This window comes from Anomalospiza imberbis, chromosome 2 (assembly GCF_031753505.1).
Source record: "Anomalospiza imberbis isolate Cuckoo-Finch-1a 21T00152 chromosome 2, ASM3175350v1, whole genome shotgun sequence".
Taxonomy (NCBI): Eukaryota; Metazoa; Chordata; class Aves; order Passeriformes; family Viduidae; genus Anomalospiza; species Anomalospiza imberbis.
In genome coordinates, this window is record NC_089682.1 from 1,612,501 (window position 1) to 1,640,399 (window position 27,899).

Sequence of the window (27,899 nt, forward strand, 5' to 3'; positions counted from 1 at the left end):
AACCCCATAAGAGATAGGAGAAACAATTGCCTCAGGATGGTTCCACCTGCGAGACCTCCATTGGCAGGTGCTGAGTTCCTGCTTGTAAATGCTCGTGAGCCTCTGTTCCTAAATCTTCCAGGAACGCTCCTTCTGAGCACAGCTACCTCCATTCCTTTGTCTCACTTGCGATGCACCTGCGGGCGCGCATCAAAGAGCTGCAGGACTGTTCATTTATTTGGCTGTTCATGTTTTATCGGGGCAGTGTTTGACCTGCTGCAATGATTTATTCTGTAGGATTTCCCCGCTCCCGTCGGCTGCATCTTCCCCCTTCACACCCATTCCAAACCCCTGTGTTCTATCCCTGCTCTGTTCCCTCTCAAATATAAAACGTGTTTAAAAATAATTAACAAATTATACACAAATATACATCTCTTTAACTGTTGGGGTTTTTAAATTATGATCCCTCACTCCTGTCAGCCAACTCTGCCTCCACTGTTCCACCTAGAAAATCAGGATTATTATCCTTACCCGAAGGAGAAGTTATTCCTTCATTCGCAGCAGCTGCCGGCTCTGCACAGGACACGGCGTTTCTCACCCCATTTAAATGCAAACTCGCAGAGGATCCTCGCACAAGAACGAAAACCACTTAAAAGCGTGCAGATCCAGGTGTTTATTTCTTTACACAGAGGGTTGTGTCGTTCCCTTTTACAACTTTGGCGAGCTGATAAGGACACATTTCCCTTTTTAACCACGTTTGGAGCAGCCCGAAGCCGTTCATCCGTGTTTTTAACAAATCGTGCGGGACCATGGGGGCTGTGCCAGGTCAGTGCATCAGCAGCGGTGTGGATGTTCAGAGCGTGCCTTTCTACACCTGATTTGCAAAATGGCACCTGAGGCCAGCAAAGCCTCAGCCGCACCTGGCCGCAGGTGTGTGCCAGGCTGGGGACAGCAGTGCCAGGGACACCGCCGCGGGGCTGGGAGCAGCAATCGAGGGGCAAAGCAGGGCACGAACGGAGCTCGGGGACTTGGGGTGCGAGGGAGCCCCGGGCAGGTGCGGGACACGCACACACACACACACACACACACACACACAAAGAGGAGATTTTTGGTCACTCTGCAAAGGCTCCGGTGCCTGCGGGGCGGGGGTTGCCGGGGGGGCAGCGCTCGGTGCGCTGTGGTCCCGCTCCACAGCGTGGCTGGGCAGGGGCTGTGCCCGGAGCGGTGGAACGGGGCAGGGGCTGTGCCCGGGCAGGGGCTGTGCCCGGAGCGGTGGAACGGGGCAGGGGCTGTGCCCGGGCAGGGGCTGTGCCCGGAGCGGTGGACGGGGCAGGGGCTGTGCCCGGGCAGGGGCTGTGCCCGGAGCGGTGGACGGGGCAGGGGCTGTGCCCGGGCAGGGGCTGTGCCCGGAGCGGTGGACGGGGCAGGGGCTGTGCCGGGCAGGGGGCTGTGCCCGGAGCGGTGGACGGGGCAGGGGCTGTGCCCGGGCAGGGGCTGTGGCCGGGGCGGTGGGACGGGGCAGGGGCTGTGCCCGGACAGGGGCTGTGCCCGGAGCAGGGCAGAGGCTGTGCCCGGAGCGGTGGACGGGGCAGGGGCTGTGCCCGGGCAGGGGCTGTGGCCGGGGCGGTGGGACGGGGCAGGGGCTGTGCCCGGAGCGGGGCAGGCGCGGGGAGGAGCGCGGCCCCGGCCCCCGCCGCCCCGGGCCCCGTGCAAGCACCGCCCCCGTTCCCCCCGGCCGTGCCCGGCGCTGCTCCGCGGCCGCTCCGCTGCTCCGGCTCGTCCCGCGCGTCCCGGCGGTCCCGGCATGGCAGAGAGCCCGGGGCGGGCCCCGGAGCGCAGCGATGTCCCGCGGGAGGGAGGCGAGGACGAGGCGGCGGCGGGGGCTCGGCCCGGGCTGTGCCCCGAGGGGGCGGCCGAGCCCCCGGACGGGCCCGCGGAGCGGCCGCGGCTGAGCGCGGAGGCGGCGCCGGAGCCCCCCGGGAACAGCGGCTCCCCCGAGAGCCCGGGGACACCGAGCGCGGAGCAGCGGGACCCCGGCGGGGACAGCCCGGGGCACGAGGGGCAGCCGGGGGTGATAGACGGGCCCGAGGGCTCCGCGGCGGCCAGGGCAGAGCCCGAGGGAGAGGCGGTGGCACCGGCGGGGACGGAGCCTGAAGGGGCAGCCCCGGAGGGGATGGAGCCCGGGGACGCGGCCGCGGTTCCGACGGGGACGGCGCAGGAAGACGCAGCCCCAGCAGCGACAGAGCCCGGGGAACGGCGCCGTGGCCCCGGCCGGGACGGAGCCCGAGGGCGCAGTGGTTGCTCCGACGGGGACTGAGCCCGAAAAAGCAGCACCGGCGGGGACGGAGCCTGAGGGAGAGGCGGTGGCCGCGGCGGGGACGGAGCCCCAGGTGAGAGAGGCGGTGAGGGAGGAAAGCCCGGCGGAGAGAAAGCCCCGGGAGGCGGCGACGGCTGTCCCGGCAGAAGCAGAGCCTGAGGAGGCTGCGGTGACAGCCCCGGCGGGGACAGAGCCCGGGGAAGCAGAGGGGACAACCCCGGCGGGGGACAGAGCCCGGGGAAGCAGAGGGGACAACCCCGGCGGGGACAGAGCCCGGGGAAGCAGAGGGGACAACCCCGGCGGGGGACAGAGCCCGGGGAAGCAGAGGGGACAACCCCGGCGGGGACAGAGCCCGGAGAGGCGCAAGGACAGGCGGGTCCCAGAGGGAGCAGAGCCCGAGGAGGCTGTCGCGACAGCCCCGTCCGGGACAGACCCCGAGGAAGCTCTGAGGGACGAAGCCCCGTCGGGGGACAGTCCCTGAAGATGCGGTTGCAAGAGGCAGCCCCGACGGGGACAGAGCCCTTGGAGGCCGCAGTGACAGCTCCAGCGGGGACAGCCCCCGAGGATGAAGAGCGGGAGGAAGCCCCAGCGGGGACAGTCCCCGACGATGCGGTGCAGGAGCTAGCCCCGGCTGGGACAGTCCCCCAGGAGGCGTTGGGGACAGAGCCCGAGCATGCTGTGCAGGAGGCAGTCCCGGCTGGAGTGACAGCTCTGGAGGATGAGGTGCAGGCTCAGGAGGCAGCCCCGGTTGCTGTGACAGTCCCCGAAGAGGCGTTGGGGACAGTCCCTAAGGATGAGGTGCAGGAGGCAGCTCAGGCAGGGACAGTCTCTGAGGGGGTGCTGGGGACAGTCCCCGAGGATGCGGTGCAGGAGGGAGCTCCAGCAGGGACAGTCCCGGAGGAGGTTTTGGGGACAATCCCCAAGGATGCGGTGCAGAAGGCTGCCCCGGCAGGGACAGTCCCCAAGGATGCGGTGCAGGAGGCGATCCCGGTTTCTGGCACAGTCCCCGAGGAGGCGATGGGGACAGTCCCTAAGGATGCGGTGCAAGAGGCAGCTCCAGCAGGGACGGTCCCCGAGGAGGTTTTAGGGATAATCCCTAAGGATGCGGTGCAAGAGGCAGCTCCAGCAGGGACGGTCCCCGAGGAGGTTTTAGGGATAATCCCTAAGGATGCGGTGCAAGAGGCAGCTCCAGCAGGGACAGTCCCCGAGGAGGTTTTAGGGATAATCCCTAAGGATGCGGTGCAAGAGGCAGCTCCAGCAGGGACGGTCCCCGAGGAGGTTTTAGGGATAATCCCTAAGGATGCGGTGCAAGAGGCAGCTCCAGCAGGGACGGTCCCCGAGGAGGTTTTAGGGATAATCCCTAAGGATGCGGTGCAAGAGGCAGCTCCAGCAGGGACGGTCCCCGAGGAGGTTTTAGGGGACAGTCCCCGAGGATGCGGTGCAGGAGGCTGCCCCGGCAGGGGACAGTCCCCGAGGATGCGGTGCAGGAGGCTGCCCCGGCAGGGACGGTCCCCGGAGAGGTTTTAGGGACAGTCCCCGAGGATGCGGTGCAGGAGGCTGCCCCGGCAGGGACGGTCCCCCGAGGATGCGGTGCAGGAGGCTGCCCCGGCAGGGACGGTCCCCCGCGGAGGGGAGCGCGGAGGCTGGCCGAGAGCCGCGGGCCAGCGCAGGTGGCCTTGCCCGCCCAAGGGCTCCCGGCTGGCGGTCCCCGGTCCCCGGGCGGCCCCCGCTGGCGAGGTGGAGGCGGGAGCGGGGGACCGCCAGCCCTGGCGGGGACAGGAGCCCCGGGGCCAGCGGCCAGCGGGACCCCGGGCCCCGAGAGCGGCTGGGATCGGAGCCTGAACGGGGAGCGGGACCGGGCGCAGCACCGGGAGGACGGGACGGGCTCGCCGGGCGCCCCGGAGGAAGAAGAGGAGGAGGAGGATGAGAAGCAGGACCACGACATCTCCCTCTTCGTCAAGGTAGGGCTGAGGGGCTGTCGGGGAACGTCCGCAGGGAATCTCCCCTTCCAGGATCCCTGCGGTGAGGAATTTAAATAAGAAAGGCGAAGGGCCAGCCTGGCCAAGGTGATTTGGTTATTAACGCCCAATATAAACTTGCGTCTGCCTCCTCATTCCTCCAGCAATCGCTGGCCTGAGGAGTTCTCCGTGGATTTTCAGATCTCCAAAATGCAGGGAGAGGGGCTCTCGCCACGGGGGCTGAGAGGGAAGAACCCGGGAAATGTAATTTCAAGGGCGATGCTGGGATTTTCTAACACGAATTATAGGTGACGTTTAGAGAACAGCCCCAAATTTTGGCAAGGCTGAATTCACAGCCAGTAAAGAGCATCCCCTGGAATTGTCCACTTCATGTTTGTTTGAAGGGAAGATTTGGGTTACAGGGAAATGGGAGAGGGGGAAATGGGGGTTGGGGGGGAGAAACTAAAACTTATTCCTGGTATTTTATTGAGTAGAGCTTTAGACCTTAATATCCTGTGCCTGGAATCCCACCAAAATCCCTGGGATTGGCATGGGAGCAGCAGCCATCCACAGAGTCTTTATAGATGAGGATTTTTGGTGTGTAGGAAGCATCTGGAGGTGATTTCTTCCCTCTTCTCTGACCCCCTCTGGACTAAAATGTGGAGCAGGGTGGGATAAACATAAAGCTAAGGAAATAAACCTGGGGGAAGCAGAAGGCATTTGGGACCTTCTCCTCTACAAACCATCCCATCCTGTACCTCCTGAGCTGGCTGAGGCTGCTTCTGCCAGCCAGAATTCACATTAAAATTAGAATAAAATTAAAATTAAAATTAAAATTTAAAAAATGTGGTGCTTTCCACTTTATGGGAGGAAAACATGGCCAAAATGAGAGAGCAACCTAGAGAGCATTTGTTATGACTCTGTGGCCCCCAAATATTAGGATTAAACATGGGCTTTGAAAATACTTGTGAATTAATAAAAGCAGAAGAAGAAGGAGGAGCATTTTTGTGATGGGCTTAATATTGGTAATTTAAGAATGCCTAGAAAACAAAATCCAGCTGCTTTTCTAATTATTTCTGTATTACAAAGCTTGAGTATTTTACCTCACCTGGAGCTGCATTTTTGTAGTTGGGATTAGATTTGTTTTTAGTCAGAGGTTGGCATGAGTTTCCCCAGGAAAAGGAAAAAAATAGCAAAACTAGAGAGCTCAGTGTCTCCCCAGGCACCAAAATGGCCATGACATGGTTTGATAGCACAACAGAAAAACAGAGAAATGTAAAAATAAATCCCCAAACGGGAGAAAATGCACAAGAAAACAACACAGGAACAGTGCTGGAATAATCCTGGCAGTTCCCCTGCTAGGGAAGATCATCCCAGGCCAGGCCAACATTAAAACTCCCTGGCAGTGATCATGTTCTAAGGAGCATCAGCCTCAGGATAAGCCCCCAGGAAGAACAAAACACCAGAATTCCCTGGAGGCTTTCACTGGGTGCTCCCTGGTTTCCATTAGCCCATGGAACAATACCATTTATTTCCTTTAGATAACAACACCCATTATTCCAGGTGTTTCAAAGGCAAATGTTCCCAAAGGTCCCCAGATATCCTTCCCTTGGGAATTCAGTGTCCCTGGTACCTTGTGCTCTCTGCTCCTCAAGGGCTTTTCCCCCTCCTGCAGCAAAAGCTCTTTATTGATCAGAAAACTTCTGTAAAGGTCAGAATTTATTTATTTTTTTTACCATTTGAATATTCTTGAACTCTCACTAAAATTCACTCCATTGATTTTAAGCAATAGAACATTTATTTAGGACTTAAGAGCTTATTTCTAAATTGAAATTGCTATCTAATTATTTAGAGATGGAAAACTCAGCAGAATCACAGCTGCAGATTCCAGAATTCCAAAGATTCCTAAGGATTTCTCTGTACCACAAACATTTGGCCAAACAACCCAGTTGGAGCACAAGGCCTTGCTCATCTCCCAGAACATTTCTCCCTCAGTTTCAGGGTTAAATGGATTTTAGTCAAAGCTGACCATGAGCGCAAGGTAATGGATTTTATGCAAGGAACAGCAGGGAGATCTATCCAGTTTGGTGACATTCTTGGTCTCTAAATCATTGATCTCCATTCAGAGGATGATTTCATTCCCATCAGACAGAGGTCACCTGGCTGCAGCAGAATTTCCCTGAGGTATCCTTGAGTGACTTTACTCAGAGCTGTGCAGGGTTGCAGAAAGGGCTAAAAAATGAGAAAGGAAAAGCTCTGCTGGGAGTACAGAAATGGGAACAACTGTATCCCTGCCTCCAGAGGCAGTGTGCCCAGCTGGAATGGGAATGGGGGCTTCCTACAAAAAAAAAAAAATCTTCTTTTCTCTGATGTGATGACTCTGGGCCTTAAATAGAACTTAGATGATGAAGTAGCAACTGAATTTTGAGTGCTGTAGGTAAGAAATCCGTGAGCAGCAGGAGCTCAGCTCCTTGAACACCTGGACGCCCTTTCAGTGGAGTCTGGGCTGCACCTGGTGCTGGGTGTAAACATGGGAATTGTCATCACTGAGGAGGCGTTGCTGCTGAAAATCTTGATTTTTCCTCCTCAGTCAGGGCATAACTGGGTGAGGTGGGTGTGGTACACAGCCAATAACTGTTGTGCTGTGTCCAAATCCAGCCGGGCAGCTTTTTCTGGGCCTTTCTTAGTGCAGATTTGCCACAGGAGCTCAGTGTTTCAGTGGTCTCAATAAGGGAAATTAAAGATTTCCCTGTGCAGAAACCTTGTCTGCAGCAGAATTTCCCTGCACCGCTCCTGAGATGGCCTTGAGTGACTTTACACTTTCTGTAACTGGTGCAGGGTTACAGAAAGGGATAAAAAATGAGAAAGGAAAAGCTTTGCTGGGAGTACAGAAATGGGAACAATTTCATCCCTGCCTCCAGAGGCAGTGTGCCCAGCTGGAATGGGAATGGGGGTTCCATTCCCATTTGTTCCCCCAGCTCCACACGCTGGGTTCTGCTGCCTTCTCCCCACTCCCTCTTTTTCTCCTTCCTGAGCTCCACTCCTTGGAGCCCCTGCAGGACCTTGTCTCAGGTGCCACATCGCTGCCGCTTGAAAAAAAGTTAAGTCTTAACTTTAAAAATCCTGTCTTTTTTTTTTTTTTTTGTAAGTTGCTTCCCTCCACCATTCCTTTGGATATTTTAATTTGTAAGTGAGACCTTTGCTTTTTGCATTGAGGAGCTATGAAAGCTTTGGGCTGGGGACAAGGTGGGCATGGGCCCCAGCTGGGACTCCATGGGCTGGGAGGGCTTCTCCAGCCGCAGGGATTCTGGGATTCTGGGAGAGTTATCCCAGAAGAAAGAAAAGCTAATCGCGGAGAAAGCCCCTGCCCTGGAGCAGCACAGGAGCAGCCCCGAGGCTGGAGGTGCCGGGAGCGGGCTCCAGGCACGGCTGCTCAGCACGGAGCCCGGTGGGGCTGCCCAGCAGCAGCAGCGGAGCCCCAGAGCTGCGCTGCTGCCCTTCCCGTGGGTATTTGCCCTCTCACAGCTCCCTTTTCATTTTTTATTTTTTTTTTTTAAGCTGGAATATGGCAATTCCAGGTTCCCTAATGCAGCTTAAGAGGAGCTGGCATTACAAATTCCGTTCATAACTCGCCGGGTTGTTGCTGGGGGCACCATGAGCAGCAGCTTGTCTGGAGGCTGGAGTGAGATGGGCTTCAAGGTCCCTCCCAGCCCAAACCTTTCAGTGGTTCTGTGATTCCAAGAACGGCTGAGGGAGCTGGGAACGGGCTCAGCCTGGAGAAAAGGAGACTCAGGGGGGACCTTCTACAACTCCCGACAGGAGGGGCAGTGAGGTGGGGTCGGGCTCTGCTGCCATGTCCGAAGAAGAAATGGCCCTAAATTGCACGAGGGGAGGGTCGCCTTGGAGATTAGAACAAAATCTTTCCCTCTGAAAGTGGTCAGGCCTTGGGCTGAGCTGCCCAGGGAGGTTTGGAGTCACTGGAATTGTCCCAGAGGAGTCTGGATGTGGCCTTGGGGACAGGGTTTGGGTGATGCTGGTGGGGCTGGGGTGGCACTGGGTGATCCTGAGGGGCTCTTCCCACCCTGGTGATTCTGGGATTTAGACAACTGACAGACCAGCATCCTTTTCCAGACTGACATAAACCAACAGACAGAAATCAGTGATCAGAAATACGGAGTTGCATCTAAGTTATTTTTGTGTGATTTAGTCAGAATCACTGATTGGTTTGGGTTGGAAAGGGCCTCAGAGCCCACCCAGTGCCAGGGTGGCAGGGACACCTTCCACTGTGCCAGGCTGCTCCAAGCCCTGTCCAGCGTGGCCCTGGACACTTCCAGGGATAAGGGAACCACAACCCCTTTTGGGTAAATACTTTCTGGAACCATCCTTTGCCCCTCCTGGGCTTTGGAAGTGCTGAATAATCTCTGTGTGCCCCCAGGAGTGTTCAGGCCTCAGGCCTCTGCTCATCCCCAGGGCCCGTCTCTGTGGTTTGGAGGTTGGTTTTAGGCAAAAAAAAAAAAAAAAAAAAAAAAAAAAAAAAAAAAAAAAAAAGGAAAAAAAAATAAAAAGGAAAGAAAGTCAAGGTCTTCAAAGCTTCCTGGCCCTATTCCTATTTTTATTTCCTCCCAGCTGACTGCAGCAGTAAAGCCCCACACCATGTGTTTTGCTTTAAGCACAAGCTTAAAGTCACGTGCTGTGTAAGCCCTTCATTAACCAGGGAACCCTTTCCTGATGAAGGCCCAGGGCACAGCTTGGATTTCGTGCTGGCTGGAACCAGCAGAGTCTCCTGATGAGGTCAGCCAGCGGCCCAAATTCCACCCGTGGGGCCTCTGCTCCTGAGTTTTGTCTTTATAAAACCCAGCTCTCGGCTGCGAGCAGCACAGAGCAAGCCAAGGGTGGAAGTTCTCCTTGGCTGCTCTCTGCCCTCAGTCCCCGCTTGAAATCCAACTTCCCCCCAGTGAAATCCAACTTCCCCCCAGTGAAATCCACCTTCAGCCCCTAAATCCTGTGGGAGAGCCTCAGCCTTGCTCAGGAACCTCCCTGGAAGTGTCCATCTGGATGTGGGACATGGTTGGGAGGTGCTGGTGGTGGGACTGGCTGAGCTGGAAGGGCTCTTCCAAATGTCACCATTTTGGGATGAGGGGATCATCCTGCAGCTCTGCCAGGGAGTTCTCACTCTGCCTGCTGAATTTGAGCCTTGATTGATGTTTTATGTAGAGGAATGACAAACCAGTCTAGAGAACTCCTGGCATTCATAAATACAAAATATCAGAGTGTGGGGAGTGATTTTCTGGAAAATGATGTGACCAATTACTTGCAAAATATAAGTGTACTAAAATTAAATTACTAAAAACATCAGGGGAAACTTTGGAAAGGGCATTCTTTAAATAAAAATTTGTAGTGGAAGGTGTCCCTGCCCATGGCAGGGGGTTGGAGATGGTCTTTAAGATCCTTCCAACCCAAACCATTCTCTGATTCCATCAGTGCAATTTTTATGGAAATACCAGCGTGAGGCCTTTCTTCCAGTGTTGTGTGGACCATGCAAATCCATATTTAGGACTCTTTGTTGGTTTAAATTCTGTCAAGCAGAAGTGATAATGGAAGTTCTCAGTAAGCCCAGGATTTTTCAGGATGCTTATTCCTGGTGATGCCACCTGGGCTTGCAGTTTTATAGTTTTTAACCAGAGAGAGACTGTAGGAAAAAGATTTGTAGAAAATGTTAAAATTTTTTATTTTAAAAAATTTTTTCTGACCCCATCCCTGGGTAAGAAAAAAATATAATCTGACAAATGACCCCTCCTCTTCAGAGCTGGGAAAGGGAATCAGGCAGAGAAAGGAAAAATTAGAGTTTATGGAAGGGGAAGTGAAGTGGGTAAGGAGAGGGAAAAAAATGGAGGAGGATGAGGACTATGTGAAATTCAGGGAAAGAAGAACAGAGGAGAAGGAACAGCAAAGTGCCCCAAAGCAAGGGAACAGGTTCCAGGCAGGGAAGAGGATACAGTAATATTTTATCATTTTTTCCTCTTTAAAATCTTATTTCTCAAAAACCCACCTGACAAATTCAGCAGTTTCACTCAAAAAAAAAAAAATCCTAAAACTATGAAAGACAAGTGGCAAAATTGGAACTGGGGATTGTGAGACTGTTGGTCAGGCCATGTCCTGGAAAATCAAAATTAGAAAAAAACATTTTTAAGGCTGTCCTGGACTGATTAAATGTCACAAAAAAACTCCAGAACTGTTCTAAAATTTTAATAGAAATAGTCTAAATTTTTTAAATTCATCTGAACATCCCTTAGGATGGAGACTTCCACCTGTGCCATCACTGAGTTTATTCCCTGTGTTTTCCCTGGGGGAGGTCCTACAGCTTTTTTTTCCCCCCCCCGAGGGTTTTGGGGCACTGCCCAGGGAATGGGCACGGCCCCGAGGCTGCCAGAGCTCCAGGAGCCTTTGGACAGCGCTGCCAGGGATGCCCAGGCTGGGGTAGCTGGGGGTCTGGGCAGGGCAGGGCTGGCACTGGATGGCCCTTGTGAGTCCCTACAGCTCAGGATATTCCCTGATTATTTAAAATTTAATTGTTTGTCCCCCTGAGTGTGCCCAAGTGAATGCCCTGGGAAGGTGACCCAAATCTCCTTGCTGAGATGATAAAATGCCCTCCTGTGATAAGGCCCTGTGTGCATTTCCATTTGCAGTGTCTGATTATTTCCTGACAAAAACTCAGCTCAAGTGACTCCGTTCCAGTTGCTCTCAATGCCAGCACTGTCTCAGCACTGAAAGGTTTTAATTCCATCCTAAAAATACTAAGTTTCTCCAAGAAAACAGCTTCCACAGCCTGGCACTGCTGCTGGAGGCAGAAGGACAAAGGTGGAATTTCCCTTTTTGTTTCATTTCTCTCCATGGGCTGAAATTTTGGCAGATGTAAGAATATTGCAAATATTCAGAAGTGGAGTTGTCAGAGACCAAAGTCAAAAAGCAGAATGGGAGCAGTGAAAGCAAAGCCTTCCCTGAGTTACTCAGATGGGGCAGTTACAAGCGAGTTAAACATTGACTCAGATTTCAGAAAAATTCCCATTTGTGTCCTGGTGAATCATTGACATTTCCCCGGTGGCGGTTTTGGAAATGATTTTTAAAAGCTCTTAGAGAAGAGGAGCATTTTATAAATACAAAAAAACCATGTTTTTCATAATGGGGCAGATGAAACTGAAAACAGGCTTCAAATATACCCAAAAGGCTTCAACATTTTGAAACTCGTGGTAAAAAACCACCAGCAAGCCCTCAGCAGAGCCTCAGCTCCCTCTGCCAGGAGCTCCAAGGGATTCCCCGGGATCGGGGATCCCAGGGACGCTCCTGGTGTCGAGGAAGGCCAGCCTTAGGTCCAGTGGGGTTTCAATTTCATTCCTGCAGAGTATCATTAAAACCCCAATTTTAATTAGCAGAGCTGTGTTTCCCCTCCTTTCCCAAAGAAGTGAAGAGCAGGATGGAGAATAGCCTGGAACTGGGAATGGAAATTCAATTTTATTCAATTTTTACATGTTCTTGGAGGGCACTTCCCACTGCAGCTGACAGGGTTTATTTTATTTTATTCTTTCTGTGTGGACCAAAACATCACATTTTATTCGGTTTCCATTCTTTCTATTTTATTCTTTGTTCTTTCTGTGTGGACCAAAACATCACAAATTATTTGAGGTGAAAAAAACTCCCCCACTCTTTCAACATTTCACTTTTACCTCTTGATTTAAATTAGGGATGTCATTGGTAAAGTATTTTCTACCTGAAGCTGCACAAAAGAGCTTCTTTATCTTTAGCATTTCTTAGTATTCTTTAAGTAAGTACTCTTACTATTCTTTAATTATTATTTCTTATTTATTTATTTATTGGTTTCCAGCACAAATCACAGGTATTTTATGCATATAAGTTATATATATAATATATTTTTATATATTGTTTATATATTTATATATAGAGAATATATATGTATTGTATACATTTTACATGCATTAATCTATATTACACTAAACTTATCATTTTATTATTAATTAATAAATTACTATTTAATTTATTAATTAATTTTAATAATTTATTATCATACATATATTATTAATATGTATGAATTATTATATTGCACATAATTTATATTTTCATTTTTACTGAATTTATTATATAATTTATTACATAAAATTTATACACGTATAAAATCGATATGCATATCAATTCATAAATATAATTTCTAGTTTTTATTAATATAGAATGATATAGGCAGGTTTTATATCATTTTTAATGCAGTTTTTGTATTTAGCTTGAACCAGCCCAGCTGTGTGGCAGGGTCAGTGTAACTGCAGTAAAAACAGGATGTATCACAGAAATACCCTTTAATCCATTCTAGCACATTCAGGAATACAGAAGCCTTTTGTTGAAGTAATTCCCTGTAAGAATTTCCAAAGGATGTGAGGTTTTTTTGTCTCCAGGTTGAGCTGGTTATTAGCTGGGGCTTAGGAATAGCAGGGAGGGATTAACCAGAATTCCTGCAGCAGGATAAATGGCTAATAGCATTTGGGCTGCTGCTTGTGACCCGGGAATGCTCCCAGGGATACAAACATCGCCCTGCAGAATTCCCAGCATGGAGAAGTTTGGGAATAGCTGCTGGGCGATCCAAACCACTGACCTGGAACTGATCTCACCTGGCTTTGCTTAAAGGGCTCGGGGTTTTCTTCCACTCCTGGCAAAGGCTTGAAAATCATCTTGAAAATGGAAATGAAAGACTGGATAAGGATTAAAAGAGTGATCAGAGCAGGCCTTGGATGCGCCCAGGGATGGGGCAGCCTCCCCACGCTCACAGGGAGGAATTTCCTCCTAAAAGAAGACAAGAGTTCATTATCATCATCTGCTGGAAAAGCAAACAAAAGGTGGTGACTCCAATCACTGCTGGTTTGAGTGAGACACAAACCAAGGATAACTCAAAATGCAAATCAAAACTGCAAAATGGCAATTACTCCTGTAGGAGGAGGATGCCCCCAAACTGGGCAAGATTCGTTTCAACTCTGCTGAAGTGCAGCTCAAGTTTTCAGTCTTTGAGTCCACAATTTAATTTCCCCATTTATTTTGCCACTTAATTTCCCCTGCACTGTCCCAAACTCTGCTAAATCCTGTAGTTACTGCAGTGGCTTTTAATGCAGGTCTAGTGAAGGGAGACATGTTTGAGATAATAAACCTGCAATTTGCATTCTGACTTTGTAATTTCATTGGATTTAAGGGATTTAAAAAAAACCCCAAACCTGTAGAGAGCCATGGCTGTGGCTGGAAATTCCTGTGACACCATAAGGGGCCTGGCCCAAGGCAACAGCAGTGTTGTAAAATCACAGAATTTGTTTATTTTCCTCCTTTGTAAAGAGTGCCTTCACACATAAATTTAATCTTTAGTCTCTTAATTGTAAATAAGGTGAATATTAGTAAACCACAGATGTAATACAAGACATCTTACATTTTAATTTTCATCTGCACTCCCTTGGTTTTTGCCAAGAATTCTCATTTAATAGTTCATTTATTTATCACCTTTATCAGAAGTGGAAGGGTGTAGAAATACTGGGCAGGTTTTAATATCAAAATCAAATTTAAATGGGCATTTGATCTAAGCAACAGGAGTGAGTTTGGGCCTTTTGTTTCTCATTATTTATAAAGCAACTGGCTGCAGGTAAAAAGTTGAGTGCCACAAAGTTGCTTCTTAATGAAGGAGAATTTCTCCCTCTGCATCAAAAACATTTAATGACTTACAGAGTGATTAAGTTAATTTCTGCAGTAATTACCTACCCAGCAGCCCATGGGCAGTAAATAAAGCAGGGAAAGAAGAAAAGAGGCTTTCTCTGCCCTGAGGTGGCTCTTGGCACACAGGGGAGAGAGGGAGCTGGATCCAGAGGGAAAATCCTTCCCTGGGAGGGTGGGAGGCCCTGGAATGAGATTCCCAAAAAGCTGTGGCTGCCCCTGGACTCCTGGCAGTGCCCAAGGCCAGGCTGGACACTGGGGCTTGGAAGGTGTAAGGTGTCCCTGCCATAGCAGGGGTGGGGTGGGTGAGTTTTAGGGTCCTTTCCAACCCAAACCATTCCATAATTCCATAATTCTGTGAAATCTACGCTTCAGCCTCATTGTCTTCTCTGTTGTCTAGAGAGAATTAGAATTTCCAGGTGGATGCCACCCCCTTGAGCTGTGAGCATTGCTCAGTACATAGAAACAGGGCTGAGGGAGATATCCCATAAAAATCCAGCACATTTTTAATCCTGGACATGGCCTGAGGACCAGGAGCATTCAAAGAACAATTTCCAGTTGAGAGCTTTACTGAGCACACGAGTCATGAAACCCAAATTAAAATAATGCCAGGGAAATTGACTCCAACACTGCATGAAAGCAAGAACATCAAATTCCAGAAAGCAAAACAGAATGGGAAGACTTAAAAATGGAATTGTTGGCTCCGTGGCCAGGAGAAACCTGCCCAAGGTTTAAAATGTGAGGGAGCAAGAGTTTCCTTATTTCTGCAGGTGGGATCTCAGCCCAAACCCCGTTCAAGGTCACAGTAGCCCTGCCCTGTCCCAGCTGAGGCTCTGTTTGAGCTAAGCTCGGCCTTGAGCCAATTCTCCTGGCCCCTGATCACCAGCAGCCAGCTCAGAGGAGTCCTGTGCTCCTGTCCGGGCTCACTCCCTGATTGAGGTGACCCGAAAAGGTGGGAAAGTCTCTCCTCCAACCCGTGTCTCCAAAGAAAGACTCAGTAGTCTTCAGTTGTCCGCTCTCAAGGTAGTTTGTGGTGTGTTATCTAAAAGATTTCTCCCTGAGCTGCTGCGGTCCGTTCAGCAGTCAGGCAAGGGCACACTCCACCGCCCAGGGGGCTGGTGCCCTCTTTTATATCATACATTACGTGTTAGATGTTTATAGTTTTTCCCCAATGCCCATCACCTATATTGAACAGTGACTTTCTACTCTAAACCAATCTGTGAGTGCCAACATCACCAAGAACATGGAGGTTAGGAAGAAGAAGGAAAGAGGGCAGGGCACATCCAAATCCCTCCATCTTAGAACTTCTGACCCCCATGTACAAAACTCAGACCCCTCTGTACAAGGCCTAAAACCCCCCTGTACAGCACTCAAAAACTCTTCCTCTCACTTTGTGACTACTTCTACTATAATATCTAAACTTTTGTGATTTCTTGTTCTTCCTGCGAGGTTGGTAAATTGTTCCATGGATCAGGTTCAAAGCCACAGGGGTCTGTGGCTGCATTCCAGGGTCTCAAATGCTTCTGACCTGGGCCCGGAACATCCAAGAGTGTCCAAGGGACATTCTGGGTTCTGACATGCTCCTGAAGCTGTGCAGGTGTAAAGTTAAGTTAATTCCTTCCATCACCTCCAGTGTAAAGTTAATTCCATTCATCACCTCCAGTGTAAAGTTCATTCCTTCCATCACCTTCACCTGCTCTCAATTCCTTTCATCCCCTTCCCCTTGGTGTCTCCCAGCTTTGGCCAAAAGCCTTTAATCCCCACAGGGTTTTATAAAAACCACTTCCAAAATTCCTCTGGCATTCCCACGTCCCTGCTCATGGTCTGTGAATCGATTTTTCTATTTGATTTTAAGTGAGGAGCAGACTTTTCACTCCATTTTTTGCTCAGTACTGAGTTCATAGTGCCTGGGTGGTGCTCTGAAGGTTCTTTTCCCTGAGGAGAAAGGAAAATTTGGCTTTCCCTCTTCCCTGGGAGGGTGGGGAGGCCCTGGAATGGAATTCCCAGAAAAGCTGTGGCTGCCCCATCCCTGGAAGTGCCCAGGCCAACTTAAATAAGTAATAATAACTCATAAATAAATAACAATAACTTATAAATAAATAATAATAACCTACAAATAATAATGACTTATAAATAATAACTTAGAAATAAATTATAATAACTTAATTGGAACAACTCGGGATAGTGGAAAGTGCTTATTAAGTGAAAAAAATGAAGGGAAAACCCCTTTTTTTTAACCTGAAGGGGTGTCCAGCTGCTGTTTTCACACCTCTCATGTTGAACTTCCCTTTGGGGATGTCACACACAGCAAGAATCAAGCCTGGAAGTGCCAAAAATACAGTTTATCTGCAGAAATCACCAGCCACATTTTAAACATGGGGTTTTCTTCCTGCAATTTGGCTGAGAAATTGGCTGATTTTAGATATATTGGGTATTGGTGGGTAGGCAGAGCTCTGGGGCTGTTGAAAAGCATTGGAATAATAAGTGGCAAAATCGGGACTTTCTCCCTGAAAATGTATTTTTAATTGCAGCTGCTGCATCTTAAAATTCAGCCCGGAATTACAATTTCAGCATCTCAAGTGCAACATTTCAAGCCCAGTAGGTGGCATCAAAAGGGTTCCGTAAAATTCAGTGTTTGGGTGTTTGTTCTCCAGCCCAAGGCCATGGAATGAAAATAGAGAAAATTCCAGATGATCCCTTCCTGACAGAAAGCTTTGGATTGGATGTGATCTGACCCAAATAGAACATAACTTAAAATGTTAATAAGTGCATTAGAGTTGCACTGAGTGAACAGAAATTAATTATAATTTTAATTTTTATGGCATTTTTTCCAGCAGTACTGCTGCCAGACAGAAGTAAGTTTGATTTTTTAAAACGTTTTATATAGCCACTATATAATTTCAATATATTTTATATGTATTTTCTAATATTGCTGAAACAGAGGTAAATTTGGTGGGGTTTTCAGTGTTTTAATAATGTAGAAATCTGCAGAAACAGTGTACAGTCATCAGAAGTTTAAAAACCACTTTGTGTCCTGCAGGAGTAGATAGGATGTGTTGTTCATGGAATCACAGAGTGGTTCCTGTTGGGAGGGACCTTAAGGATCGTCCAGTGCCACAGGCAGGGACACCTTCCACTGTCCCAGGCTGCTCCAACCTGGCCTTGGACACTGCCAGGGAGGGAGGGAGGGCGTTGAGCAACCTTTGAGTTAAAGAAAAAATTAAAATTAAAACTTAATTTTTTTTTTTTTTTAGTGAAAAGAGGATATCTGTCACAGCACACTGCCAGAACAGGGTTATGTCTAGAAAATAGATATTTAGGGTCTAGAAAACACCAGGAGGGGCTGAGGGAGCTGGGAAGAGGCTGAGCCTGGAGAAAAGGAGGCTCAGGGGGACCTGTGGCTCTGCACAGCTCCTGCCAGGAGGGGACAGCCGGGGGGGTCGGGGATTGTAAATGCAGGTGAACCCGGTGGTTAGAAATGCTGATGTGTGACTCCAGCTCAGAAGGCTGAATGATTTCTTTATTATAACTATGCTATAATCCATTAATATACTATTTAAAGGAGATACTAAAACTACAAACCTACTTTTCTAACTACCAAATCTAACTAACCCACAACTCGTGACCCTCTCTGAGAGTCCAGCCACAGGTGGGTTGGATTGGCCATCAGCTCAAACAATCCTCACCAGAATCCAACCAAGCAATCACCCCAGGTGAGCAATTCTCCAAACACATTCCACATGGGAAAAACAAGGAGCAGAAATAGAAATGGTTTTCTCTTTCTTCTCTCTGTGCACCTCTATGAAAAATCCTGAGAGAGAAAGAAATGTGCTTATCATAGGTCGGGCTCTGCTCCCAGGAAACAGGGACAGGAGGAGAGGGAACGGCGTCAAACTGCACCAGGGGAGTGGCAGCTTGGAGATTGGAAAGAATTTATATATATAAAAAAGTATAAATATGAATTTATATTTAATAAATAAATAAATAAATAAATAAATAAATAAATAAAATAAATATTTATATAAACCCCAAGCTTTAAAATAAATATTAAATAAATAAATATTGAATATTAAATATTTAAATATTTAAATATTTAAACGAATAAACATTTAATTGTATTTTAAATATTTTACTTTACTATTTAAACGATATTTAAATGTTAAAATAAATAATTAAATCTTTAAATAATGAATAATATTAAATATTTAATAAATGTAAATATAATAAATAATAATATTTATAAAAATATACATAATTTATATAAATTTAGAAATGTCTTTATTATGTTCTCATTCCCCAGGATAAACTTATATAGATTTAGGCTTTTCTTATATGCTTCATGTGTTACTGAAGAGAAAGTGTTAAGACAGACCAATAGAGCTGCAGGGTCCTAGACAGCCTCTTGCGTGGCTTGTGAAAAAGGACCTTTTTATCAAGATTTTCTTCTCTTGTTGGCCTTTATATATAAATATATTAAAAAATATAAGCAACTGGCTGCAGGTAGAAAGCTGAGTGCCCCAAAGTTTCTTCTTAATGGAGAAGATTTTTTCCCTCTGCTTCAAAAACATTTAATGACTTACAGAGTGATTAAATTAATTTCTGCAGTAATTAGCATCCCATGGGCAGTAAATAAAGCAGGGAGAGAAGAAAAGAGGCTTTCTCTGCCGTGAGGTGGCAGATATATATATATATTAAAAATAAATATATAAATATATAAAATATATTTTCATATATTATAGATATAAATATATGAATATATAAAACTATATATTTATATATTTTATATAATTTATAAAAATTTAGATATTTATTTATTTATTTATATACTTTATAAAAATAAAGTATAAATAAACATTTATCCTATAAAAGTGGTCAGGCCTTGGGATGAGCTGCCCAGGGAGGGCAGCTCATATAATTTATAATAATTTATACAAATAACTAATTAATAACAACTACACATTGTAATAATATATATAATGTATATATTTTATATAAATAATATAGTTTGTATATTTATTTATTTTAATATAATTTCTATAAATTACATAAATAATATACTTTATATAATATAGAATTTATATAAATTGTATAAATAGAATTTATATAAATTTAGACAATTATTTATTTATATACGTATACAGTATAAATAAACATTTATCCTATAAAAGTGGTCAGGCCTTGGGATGAGCCTCGCAGGGAGGTTTGGAGTCACTGTCTCTGGGAGTGTCCCCAAGGAGACTGGCTGTGGCTTTGGGGACAGGGTTTGGGTGATGCTGTTGGCACTGGATGGTGCTGAAAGGTTCTTCCCGCCTCAGGAATTCTGGGATTCTGTGACCAGCCCGAGCACTCCAGGTGCCACCACAGCAGGATCCTGCTGATCCATGGGACAAACATCTCCCTGCACCCTGAAATGCGGACTAAAAATCAAACCCCCCAATTCCAAAAACGATTTGTAGGGACAGTATGTTTATTGCAGCGCTGGGCGCACGTGGGGATCGTTCCCCTTCAAAGGACATGCGTGCCCCTGAGAACTCCTGATCCTTTTCTATTATTCTTACTAATTTACATATGCATAGAATTTCACAATAGGTTCATGCATATTCATTCTGCTGATTTCGCGTTACACTTGCAGCCAGTTACACTTGTAGCCAGTTTTTTATCAGAAAGTACAGAGGGAACTCCTGGGTCACTCTGCGCTGTCTGTTTCAAGGTTCAAGGAGCTTCTCTTATCTCTTCAGCTTGGAAATTTGCATTCTTTCTCCTCAGCTGGGGCAGTTTTACTAGTGCTGCAGTTACCAGATTAAACAGCATATTTTACTCATGTTAGCAAGCTCAAAGCTTCACATTTCACCTAAATCCAAATGGATTTCTACTCTGTTAAGTTTTCACTCTGTCTCAATCCTCAGGAAGACCCTCGGTCACCTCAGCTCTGCCATGGCTGGGTCAGTTCCTCAGTTCCTCTGATTTTCTTCACCCTCCAGCTCAGAGGACCCATAGGGAGCAGCCAGCACAGCCTGCCAGGCCCTGGCACAGGTTGCCCACAGAGGCTGTGGATTCTCCACCCCTGGCAGTGCCCAAGGCCAGCTTGGATGGAGTTTGGAGCAGCCTGGGACAGTGGAAGGTGTCCCTGCCATGGCAGAAGTGGCACTGGATGAGGTGGCACTGGAGGCTTTAAGGTCCCTCCCAACCCAAACCAGTCTGGGATGCTGTTGGGCACACAGCTGGCAGCACAGCTGGGCAAGGGCAGCAGGGTTGTGGCAACTCCTCCGCGAGCAGAGATCCCGCTGGGAAGGAGCTGGTGGCATGCAGCTCATCTCCAGGTGACCTGCCTGCTCCTCCACGCAGGGTCTGTCCCCAGCAGTGTCCCCAGGCTGCTGCTCCTGCCCTGGGCACAGCCTGGCACAGGGTGGGGGTGCCCATTCCCAGTCACCATGAGACTCATCCCCTGCTTTTCCCTTCGGGGTGGGTAACACCTGGCCCCAGAGGCAGGATGAGACCAGCTGGAGCTGAAGCCTCCATTCTAAGTCCTGCTGGCAGTGTTTCAGGCTCAGTTTTCCAAGATCCACAGCAGTTTTGTGCCTCCTGGCTGCTGGCAGCTGCCCAGTGCCACAGAGCACTGCTCTGAGTGGGAGGAAAACCACAATGGCAGCTTTTGAGCAGCTCTCAGCTTTGCCACCTACAAAACAAGGCTTTCCTGACAGAAACAAAGCTTTACTAAGCCAGCAGTCCAGCTGGCCCAGCATTTTTGAGAGTTCTCAGCCCCTGGCAGTTCTGGAGCACAGGGATTTGTCCAGGGAGATTCCTCAGGTTCATAGGGAGAACCAGAGAATTTATCCAGCCCTTGCTATGCATCCCTCGAGCTCCTGCCTGCCCCAGGCCAGGCCCTTTTTTCCAGCCATCGAGCTCTTTGTGAAGGTGAGCACTGTGCAGTGTGTGTTTGTTTATGCAGGAGTTTTTGCTGTATTTGAGATTTGTTTGATAGCACTGAGTGAGGGAAAAAGGACAAACAGAACTGGTTTGATTCATGTGTCTTCTTGGGTTGTAAGGGCTGCAAACCTTAATGAATTAACCTATTAACTGTGAGACACTTGGGCTTTAATACTTCTGCCCCTGATTTAATCTAAATTTTAAAGCAGTGCTTTAGGAGAATCACGTGAAGGGCTTAGAAATGAGACCCCTGATCTCTTGCAGTGTTACACCAAGTCTCCCTCAGCAGCACCTCTGCAAGACTTTGCCTCATTTTAACAAAGCCTCTTAGCAAATTGCAATATAAATTACCTGAGAGCAACACTTCCGTGGCCACCTTCTCCAGGGCTCACAGAGCCCTTTAGGTTGACATTCGTAATTAATTGATTTATTCTGCTTGTTCCCTTCAGTTCTTTAGACATCATATCTCTGTTTAGGCTGGTAAATATTTCTCTGTTCCTTTCCTGTGGTCATAAACTGATTTAACTCACTTTAATCTTGCAGTGACTCGTGCAGATTTATGAACATGTAGACAAATGAGGTGGAGGCTGGTTGCTCTGCAGGGACTGCTGTGATTTATACACAGATGTGTTTATAATTTGTAATTTTTCTAATTGTAGGCTGGCAGTGATGGGGAAAGTATTGGGAACTGCCCTTTCTCTCAGCGCCTCTTTATGATCCTGTGGCTCAAAGGGGTCATATTTAATGTCACAACCGTGGATCTGAAAAGGTGAGATGGTGACTTTTAATCCTGACATTTTAACTTTGTAGCACAACTTTCCCAAAACTTTTTTTAAAGGGTGACTCTTTCCTGCCAGGCTGGGAGAGCTGGGTGTGCCCAGCCTGGAGGAGAAATGGTTCTGAGGAGACCTTAAAGCCCCTTCCAGTGCCTCATAAAAAGGAGGGAGAAGGACTTCTTATGGCTTTTTCTTTCTCAGAAAACCTGCGGACCTGCAGAACCTGGCTCCGGGCACCAACCCCCCGTTCATGACCTTTGATGGGGAAGTGAAGACCGATGTCAACAAGATCGAGGAATTCTTGGAGGAGAAGCTGGCGCCGCCCCGGTACCGCATTCCCAACCCCTCAGGGCTGCACGGGGGGGGATCCCAGGGCCTGCTCCAGCTCAGGGGTGGCTTTGGAACAGAGCTGGAGCTGGGGTGTCACTGGGGTGTCCCCAGGCTGTCCCCAAGTCACAGCTGTGCTGCTCCTGCTGCTGTCCTTCATCCTGAGCTCACTGCTGGGTCATTCCCAGGGGATGGAATCCATCCCGTGGAAACCTGACCTGCTCCCTGCTCTGACCTGGCATCGTTTGAGGCTCCCCTCTTCACACCACACAAATCATTGTGCTTCCTGGGTGCAGGCGGGTGGAAGCTCAGGATGACCTCGCTGCTCTCTAAAACCACCTGAAGGACACTGCAGTGAGGTGGGGTCGGGCTCTTCTGCCTTGTCCCAGGTGAAGGGATGAGAGGAAATGGCCTCAGGTTATGCCAAGGAAGGTTCAGATTGGAGATTGGGAAAATGTTTTCCCTTCAAGAGTGGTCAGGCATTGGAATGAGTCGCCCAGGGTGGATCACCATCTCTGGAAGTGTTCCAGTCATCTGGATGTGGCCCTTGGGGACATGGTTTGGGGTGGGCATGGTGGGAGTGGATGGTGTGAAGGTGTTTTCCAACCTGGTGATTCTGGGATTTTGTGAAGCTGAGAGCAGTGAACACCTCAGTGCTGGGGCTCTTTGAGTGTCCATGTGGGTCCACCAGGCTGTACATGAGGGTCTGAGTTTTGGATTTGTCCTCTCCCACCCCAGCAGCCCTTCCTACCTCACCCCAAACCCCTCTCTCCCTCCGTTGTCCCAGCATTGTGTCCTCTACCTCAGAGACCTTTTCTCCTCTGGGATATCAGTCCTCTCCTGTGGCAGCACATTTCTCTCTCTTAGGATTTTTCATAGAGGTGCACAGAGAGAAAGAAAGAGAAAACCGTTTCTATTTCTGCTCCTTGTTTTTCCCATGTGGAATGTGTTTGGAGAATTGCTCACCTGGGGTGATTGCTTGGTTGGATTCTGGTGAGGATTGTTTGAGCTGATGGCCAATCCAACCCACCTGTGGCTGGACTCTCAGAGAGGGCCATGAGTTGTGAGTCAGTTAGATATGGTAGTTAGAACAAGTAGGTTTGTAGTTTTAGTATCTCCTTTAAATAGTATATTAATAGATTATAGCATCGTTATAATAAAGAAATCATTCAGCCTTCTGAACTGGAGTCACACATCAGCATTTCTTCCCACTGGGTTCGCCTGCATTTTACAGTACTCTCCCTGTGCTGCCTTCTCAAGCAGGCAAACTTAACTTAAACCAGGGAAACAGCTGCTTGCCTCTACTTTTTTCCATTTTTATCCATCCCTGGCAGCTCCAGCTCCTGCAGTGGCTGCTGTCAGCTTGCTGATGGCCCCAGAGGGCTGGGCCAGGAGCCCGAGAGGAGCAGCAGCTCCTTCGAGTGGGGATTTTCCCTCCTCTCCTCCTCATGGCAGGAGCCACGTTCCAGGCAGCCTTACCTCTGGAGGAGAAAGCCTGGAAGACACCCTGGGGTGTTTGAGCAGTGCTTGAAGCAATAATCATCGTTTCCCATTGCCCTCAGGAAAAGATTATTTAGGTGGGGTTTAAAATAAGTGATTTTGAGTTTAGGATGGTTCCCTTTGAGTCCTGTGTGGCTGTATGTGGTCACCATACCAATAAATGTGTATTAATTAGTGGAGACAAAAATAAAGGATAATTGGGTCACTTCTTTTTGTTTCTCTGAACTTCTCAGGTATCCCAAACTTGCACCGAAGCACCCCGAGTCGAACTCTGCAGGAAATGATGTCTTTGCAAAATTCTCTGCGTTTATAAAGAACCCAAGAAAAGATGCAAATGAAAGTAGGTGCTGCAGTCCTGACATCAGCCCTGGGAGGGAGAAACCAGACCTGTGCAGTTGTAGGACACTGCTGGAGATGTCCCATTTCCAGCTCAGGTTAAACTGATATTCCAGAGTGTGGAGGCTTTGGAAATCTGTGCCTGTTCCCTCCTTTAATGGAGGATTCTAAGAGTTGGTGAAAGCAGATACTGCTGTCACCTTGGCAGCACCAATTCCAGCCTCTCCTCACTCCTTCAGCTCTGGGGTCTTCCAGGCTGCACCTTGTCCACAGCTTTGCCAAAAGCACAGCCCTCTGGAAGTGAAGGATTCCCTATTTCCATAAATAATGAGGACTCCAGCCCCTTGGCACATCCCTAAAGCAGGATCCTCATGACTACCACGAATGGCTGGAGGAAGGCAGGGTGAGATGAAATATTAGGGAGAAATCCTTTCCTGTGAGGGTGGTGAGGCCCTGGCACAGGCTGGTTGTGGTCTCCCCATCCCTGAAGTGTCCAAGGCTAGGCTGGATAAGGCTTGGAGCAGCCTGGGACAGTGAAAGGTGTCCCTGCCATGGCCACTGGATGGGCTTTGAGGTCCTTCCCAACCCAAAGCATTCCAGGATTCTGTCTCTGTCCTTCAGCTCTCAGGCCTGTTCCTTGGGTTGGCTTTGAACACCCCGAAGTGGCATCTCAGGGACTTGCTGATGTCACTCCAGCTGTGCTGCCCTGCCTTGGGCAAGCACTGGCCCTGTGGCTCCCGGGCAGGAGTCAGTGTGAAGGCAGGGCCAGGCCACGGTGCCAAACCCCGCCCCACAGAGGGGTTTGAGGAGCCATTCCTGGTAATGCAGCCCCAGGATGGTTTTTCCCAGAAGTCCCTTTAGCTCCTTAGAGCCCTTATCCCAGCATTAAGGTTTAAGCCTAGGATCAAGGAATTGCTGGAGCTGGCACAGCCAGATGTCTGGGCTGGTGCCAGGAGACAGGATGCAGGAGTCGCTTGGTGTCACAGGGACCTTGGTACAGGCTCGAATGATCTTTTTATTGTCTTAACCCAGATTTGGAAAAATCTTTGCTTAAAGCCCTGAAGAAGCTGGACAACTATTTAAATAGCCCCTTGCCTGATGAAATTGACGCTTACAGCACGGAGGAGATCACTGCTTCCAGCCGGAAGTTCCTGGATGGAGATGAGCTCACTTTAGCAGATTGCAACCTCTTACCAAAGCTCCACATAATCAAGGTTTGCATTTGCTTTTTCAGCCTCCTGGAGAGAAGGGAAGCACAGCAGCTGAAATCCTTTTCTAGATTGTGGAAACACACCCTCCCCCCCCCAAAAAAAAATCCTTTGAAGGGGAGATCCTTAAAAAGTTTTGTGCTAGGATTGAGAGATGGACGGGACCTTTTTTTTTTTTTTTTTTTTTTTGTCTTCAGGGTTGATGTTTAGTTTTTCTCTTATCAATAGCTCAGCACGCTGTCTGCATCTCAGTGTACGAAGAGAAAGGCACCAAAAGTCACCAGACACACAGGTTCAAGGTCTTTTAAAGCTATTTTGTCCCATTAACTCTTAGAAGGTATTTTATTTCCATCTTTCTACCAATAACTAATTATTCGTCTGCTCATGTAACACCTGCATTTTGGTTCTTGCTAACCAATCACTCTGTGCCACCAACACTGCAGAAAATGGAGCAGATGAAGAACAAGAAGGAGATCAGACAATGCCCCAAATCCTCCATCTTGTCTCCTATCCACCTCCATCCTGAAACCCCACAACTGGAAGTTTTTCACCCTGTGATAAACTATCCTGTATCTATTTCACACACTTGCAGATTCCAATCCATCCCAAAGTCTTGGAAGCTTTCTCCATGGACAAAGGTTAAAAGCAGCATTCTCCTGGGGGTCAGGACTCCTCAGGACAGACAGAGAAATATCCCTGTGCCCTGGGTTCCAACACTGGATGGCAGAGGGATCCTTTCTCTCCTGTGAGGGCACGCCCAGGGACACTGAGGCCATTTCCTTACAGCACAGCCAGGGTGATCCTCACTTTGGTGGCTGCAGGTCTGGAAGAGCTGTTTCATATCTGTGCTGTGACTGCAGTGGCTGAGCTTCTCACAGCCACAGGGATGAGATGAGTGCTGGATTCAGGGCTGCAGAGAAGCGTTCTCATCTGCATTTCACATGCAAAGTGCATGTGGCCACAGCCAAGGAAGGTTACCTTGTATTGTCCATCCCAATTTCTGTCTCTCCCATGTTTAATTTCCAATTCTGACACGGTGGCCTCCACCCACTGCCTCCCAGGCAAGGCTCCCAGCCTCCCCTTGCAGGACTGTGGAGCATCCATACAAATCTGAACAGCTCCACTGGCCTGGGACTGGTGGTGTCACAGCCCAGAAGGCTGGAGAGGGATTTTTCACAAGGACAAGGGAGAATGGCCTTGAGTTGAAGGAGAGAAGGGTTAAATGGGGTATTGGGAAGGAGTTCCTCCCTGGCAGGATGGGCAGGCACAGGGTGCTGGCACAGGGTGCCCAGAGCAGCTGGGGCTGCCCCTGGATCCCTGGCAGTGCCCAAGGCCAGGTTGGACACTGGGGCTGGAGCAGCCTGGGACAGTGGGAGGTGTCCCTGCCATGGCAGGGGTGGCACTGGATGGGCTTTAAGGTCCCTCTGACCCAAACCATTCTGTGATTCTGTGATTCTACTCTGCAAGGCTCTGGAAGAGAAATGACCACACTGGAATTCCATTGGTTTTCAAACAACAAGGTCACTTCAGGAAGTTTCCTGTTAGACTCCCACTCTGTCAGAGGAAGAGGGGATCCAATCCCTTTCCTACAACTCCACAAGTGAAAACTTTGCCCAGCCATCTGCTGGCTGATCCTATTGCACACAGCAGCCATGGATGAGCCCTTTCCCATGGCAAACCTTGGGAAGCAGCCAGGGCCAGCACGGGGGAGAATCCCCTCGGGTCAGGGGAATGTCTGGAGGAGGACACAGGAGGAATGTCACACTGCCACATCACCCTCGCTGCCTGCAGGCTGGGATTAGGGCTCAGCCAAGAGTTGTCTTCCCTGATCATTTGAAATTAAGGGTTTTAATTCATATTTTTCCTGTTTCAGTGAAAGTTTCCAAGTGTGGGCCAGTTCATTCCTGTAGTTTTAGTCTGTTCATTCTGGCTTAAATTTGCTGGATTAACCTGAGTCTCTTACAGTTTGTTCTACTGGTCCACATGGCTTTGCATATCTTTAGCAAGATATAGATAAAAATAGAGATATAGACACAAAACTAATCCTTTACAGGGAGTTCAGAAACTTTCTGCACCCCGTGTCTTCTTTTTATGTCTTTCCCTCTTCTTTGCCCTTGGTCACCAACAACACCAGACTCCCACACTGGAAATGAAAAATGGGCATAAAGAGTAGATTTGGGATGTTTGGGTGTTTTGCAGATTATATGTGTAATGATGTTTTTCTTCTTTATCCTTTTTTCTTTTAATGAAAGGTCGTTGCAAAAAAATACCGAAATTTTCACTTCCCACCTGAAATGACAGGGATTTCGAGATACTTGAAAAATGCATATGCAAGAGATGAATTTACAAACACGTGCCCTGCTGACCAGGAGATTGAATTTGCTTATTTGGATGTGGCAAAGAGAATGAAATAACCAGAAGATGCCTCTGTTTATTGCTTCTGTGGTGGGCAAGAGCCAAGCTGGAACAGCAAAAACCAGCAGAGATTCTGCAGTGTGATTTTAAGTTCTGCTATTGGCCAATCCTTTTATAATGATTGTATTGCATTATTTACTCCTTCTTAAATTACGCGTGTGTGTGTGTGTTTGTGTGTCTTGCACACTGGAAATCCGGTTGTCCATTCCATGGAAAAGGCATCTATCAATGGTAAAGATCTGTAGGATTTAGGGAAGCGGTGTAGGTCACACACTTACAGCAATACCACAGACTAAAGCGCTGCATTTTGGGAAGAATTAGGCCTGTTTGAACACTTTGAACCTGCCCTTAGTGCTGCTTCTGGTCTGTGCTTCACAGCTATTGCCAAACTTCACCTTTGACTGGA

The 27,899-nt window shown here is 48.3% G+C and overlaps 2 protein-coding genes across 3 annotated transcripts; both read left to right on the forward strand.

The window, feature by feature from the left end:
- Positions 1-1,731: 1,731 nt before the first annotated feature.
- LOC137468120 (cuticle collagen 10-like) lies at positions 1,732-2,880 on the forward strand. Its single transcript, XM_068179485.1, has one exon. It carries the CDS (start codon positions 1,784-1,786, stop codon positions 2,294-2,296), a length of 513 nt encoding a protein of 170 aa, XP_068035586.1. The 5' UTR covers positions 1,732-1,783; the 3' UTR covers positions 2,297-2,880.
- A 1,237-nt stretch (positions 2,881-4,117) lies between these two features.
- CLIC6 (chloride intracellular channel 6) lies at positions 4,118-27,646 on the forward strand. 2 transcript variants are annotated; one of them, XM_068179484.1, is made up of 6 exons: positions 4,118-4,257; positions 21,591-21,700; positions 21,909-22,034; positions 23,768-23,874; positions 24,903-25,084; positions 27,331-27,646. In XM_068179484.1, exons 2-6 carry the CDS (start codon positions 21,645-21,647, stop codon positions 27,490-27,492), a joined length of 633 nt encoding a protein of 210 aa, XP_068035585.1. In that variant the 5' UTR covers positions 4,118-4,257; positions 21,591-21,644; the 3' UTR covers positions 27,493-27,646. The 2 variants fall into 2 exon arrangements, with proteins under 2 accessions (XP_068035585.1, XP_068035584.1); XM_068179483.1 differs by lacking the exon at positions 4,118-4,257 and adding an exon at positions 20,785-20,919.
- The last annotated feature ends 253 nt before the right edge of the window (positions 27,647-27,899 follow it).

Excerpts from the sequence above, each read along its gene's own strand:
- CLIC6 (XM_068179483.1), top strand. The coding sequence starts at position 20,851 with ATGCATCCCTCGAGCTCCTGCCTGCCCCAGGCCAGGCCCTTTTTTCCA. Across the intron at positions 23,875-24,902 it reads AAGAAAAGATGCAAATGAAA|ATTTGGAAAAATCTTTGCTT; the intron begins GTAGGTGCTGCA and ends GTCTTAACCCAG. Across the intron at positions 25,085-27,330 it reads CAAAGCTCCACATAATCAAG|GTCGTTGCAAAAAAATACCG; the intron begins GTTTGCATTTGC and ends TTTTAATGAAAG.
- LOC137468120 (XM_068179485.1), top strand. The coding sequence starts at position 1,784 with ATGGCAGAGAGCCCGGGGCGGGCCCCGGAGCGCAGCGATGTCCCGCGG.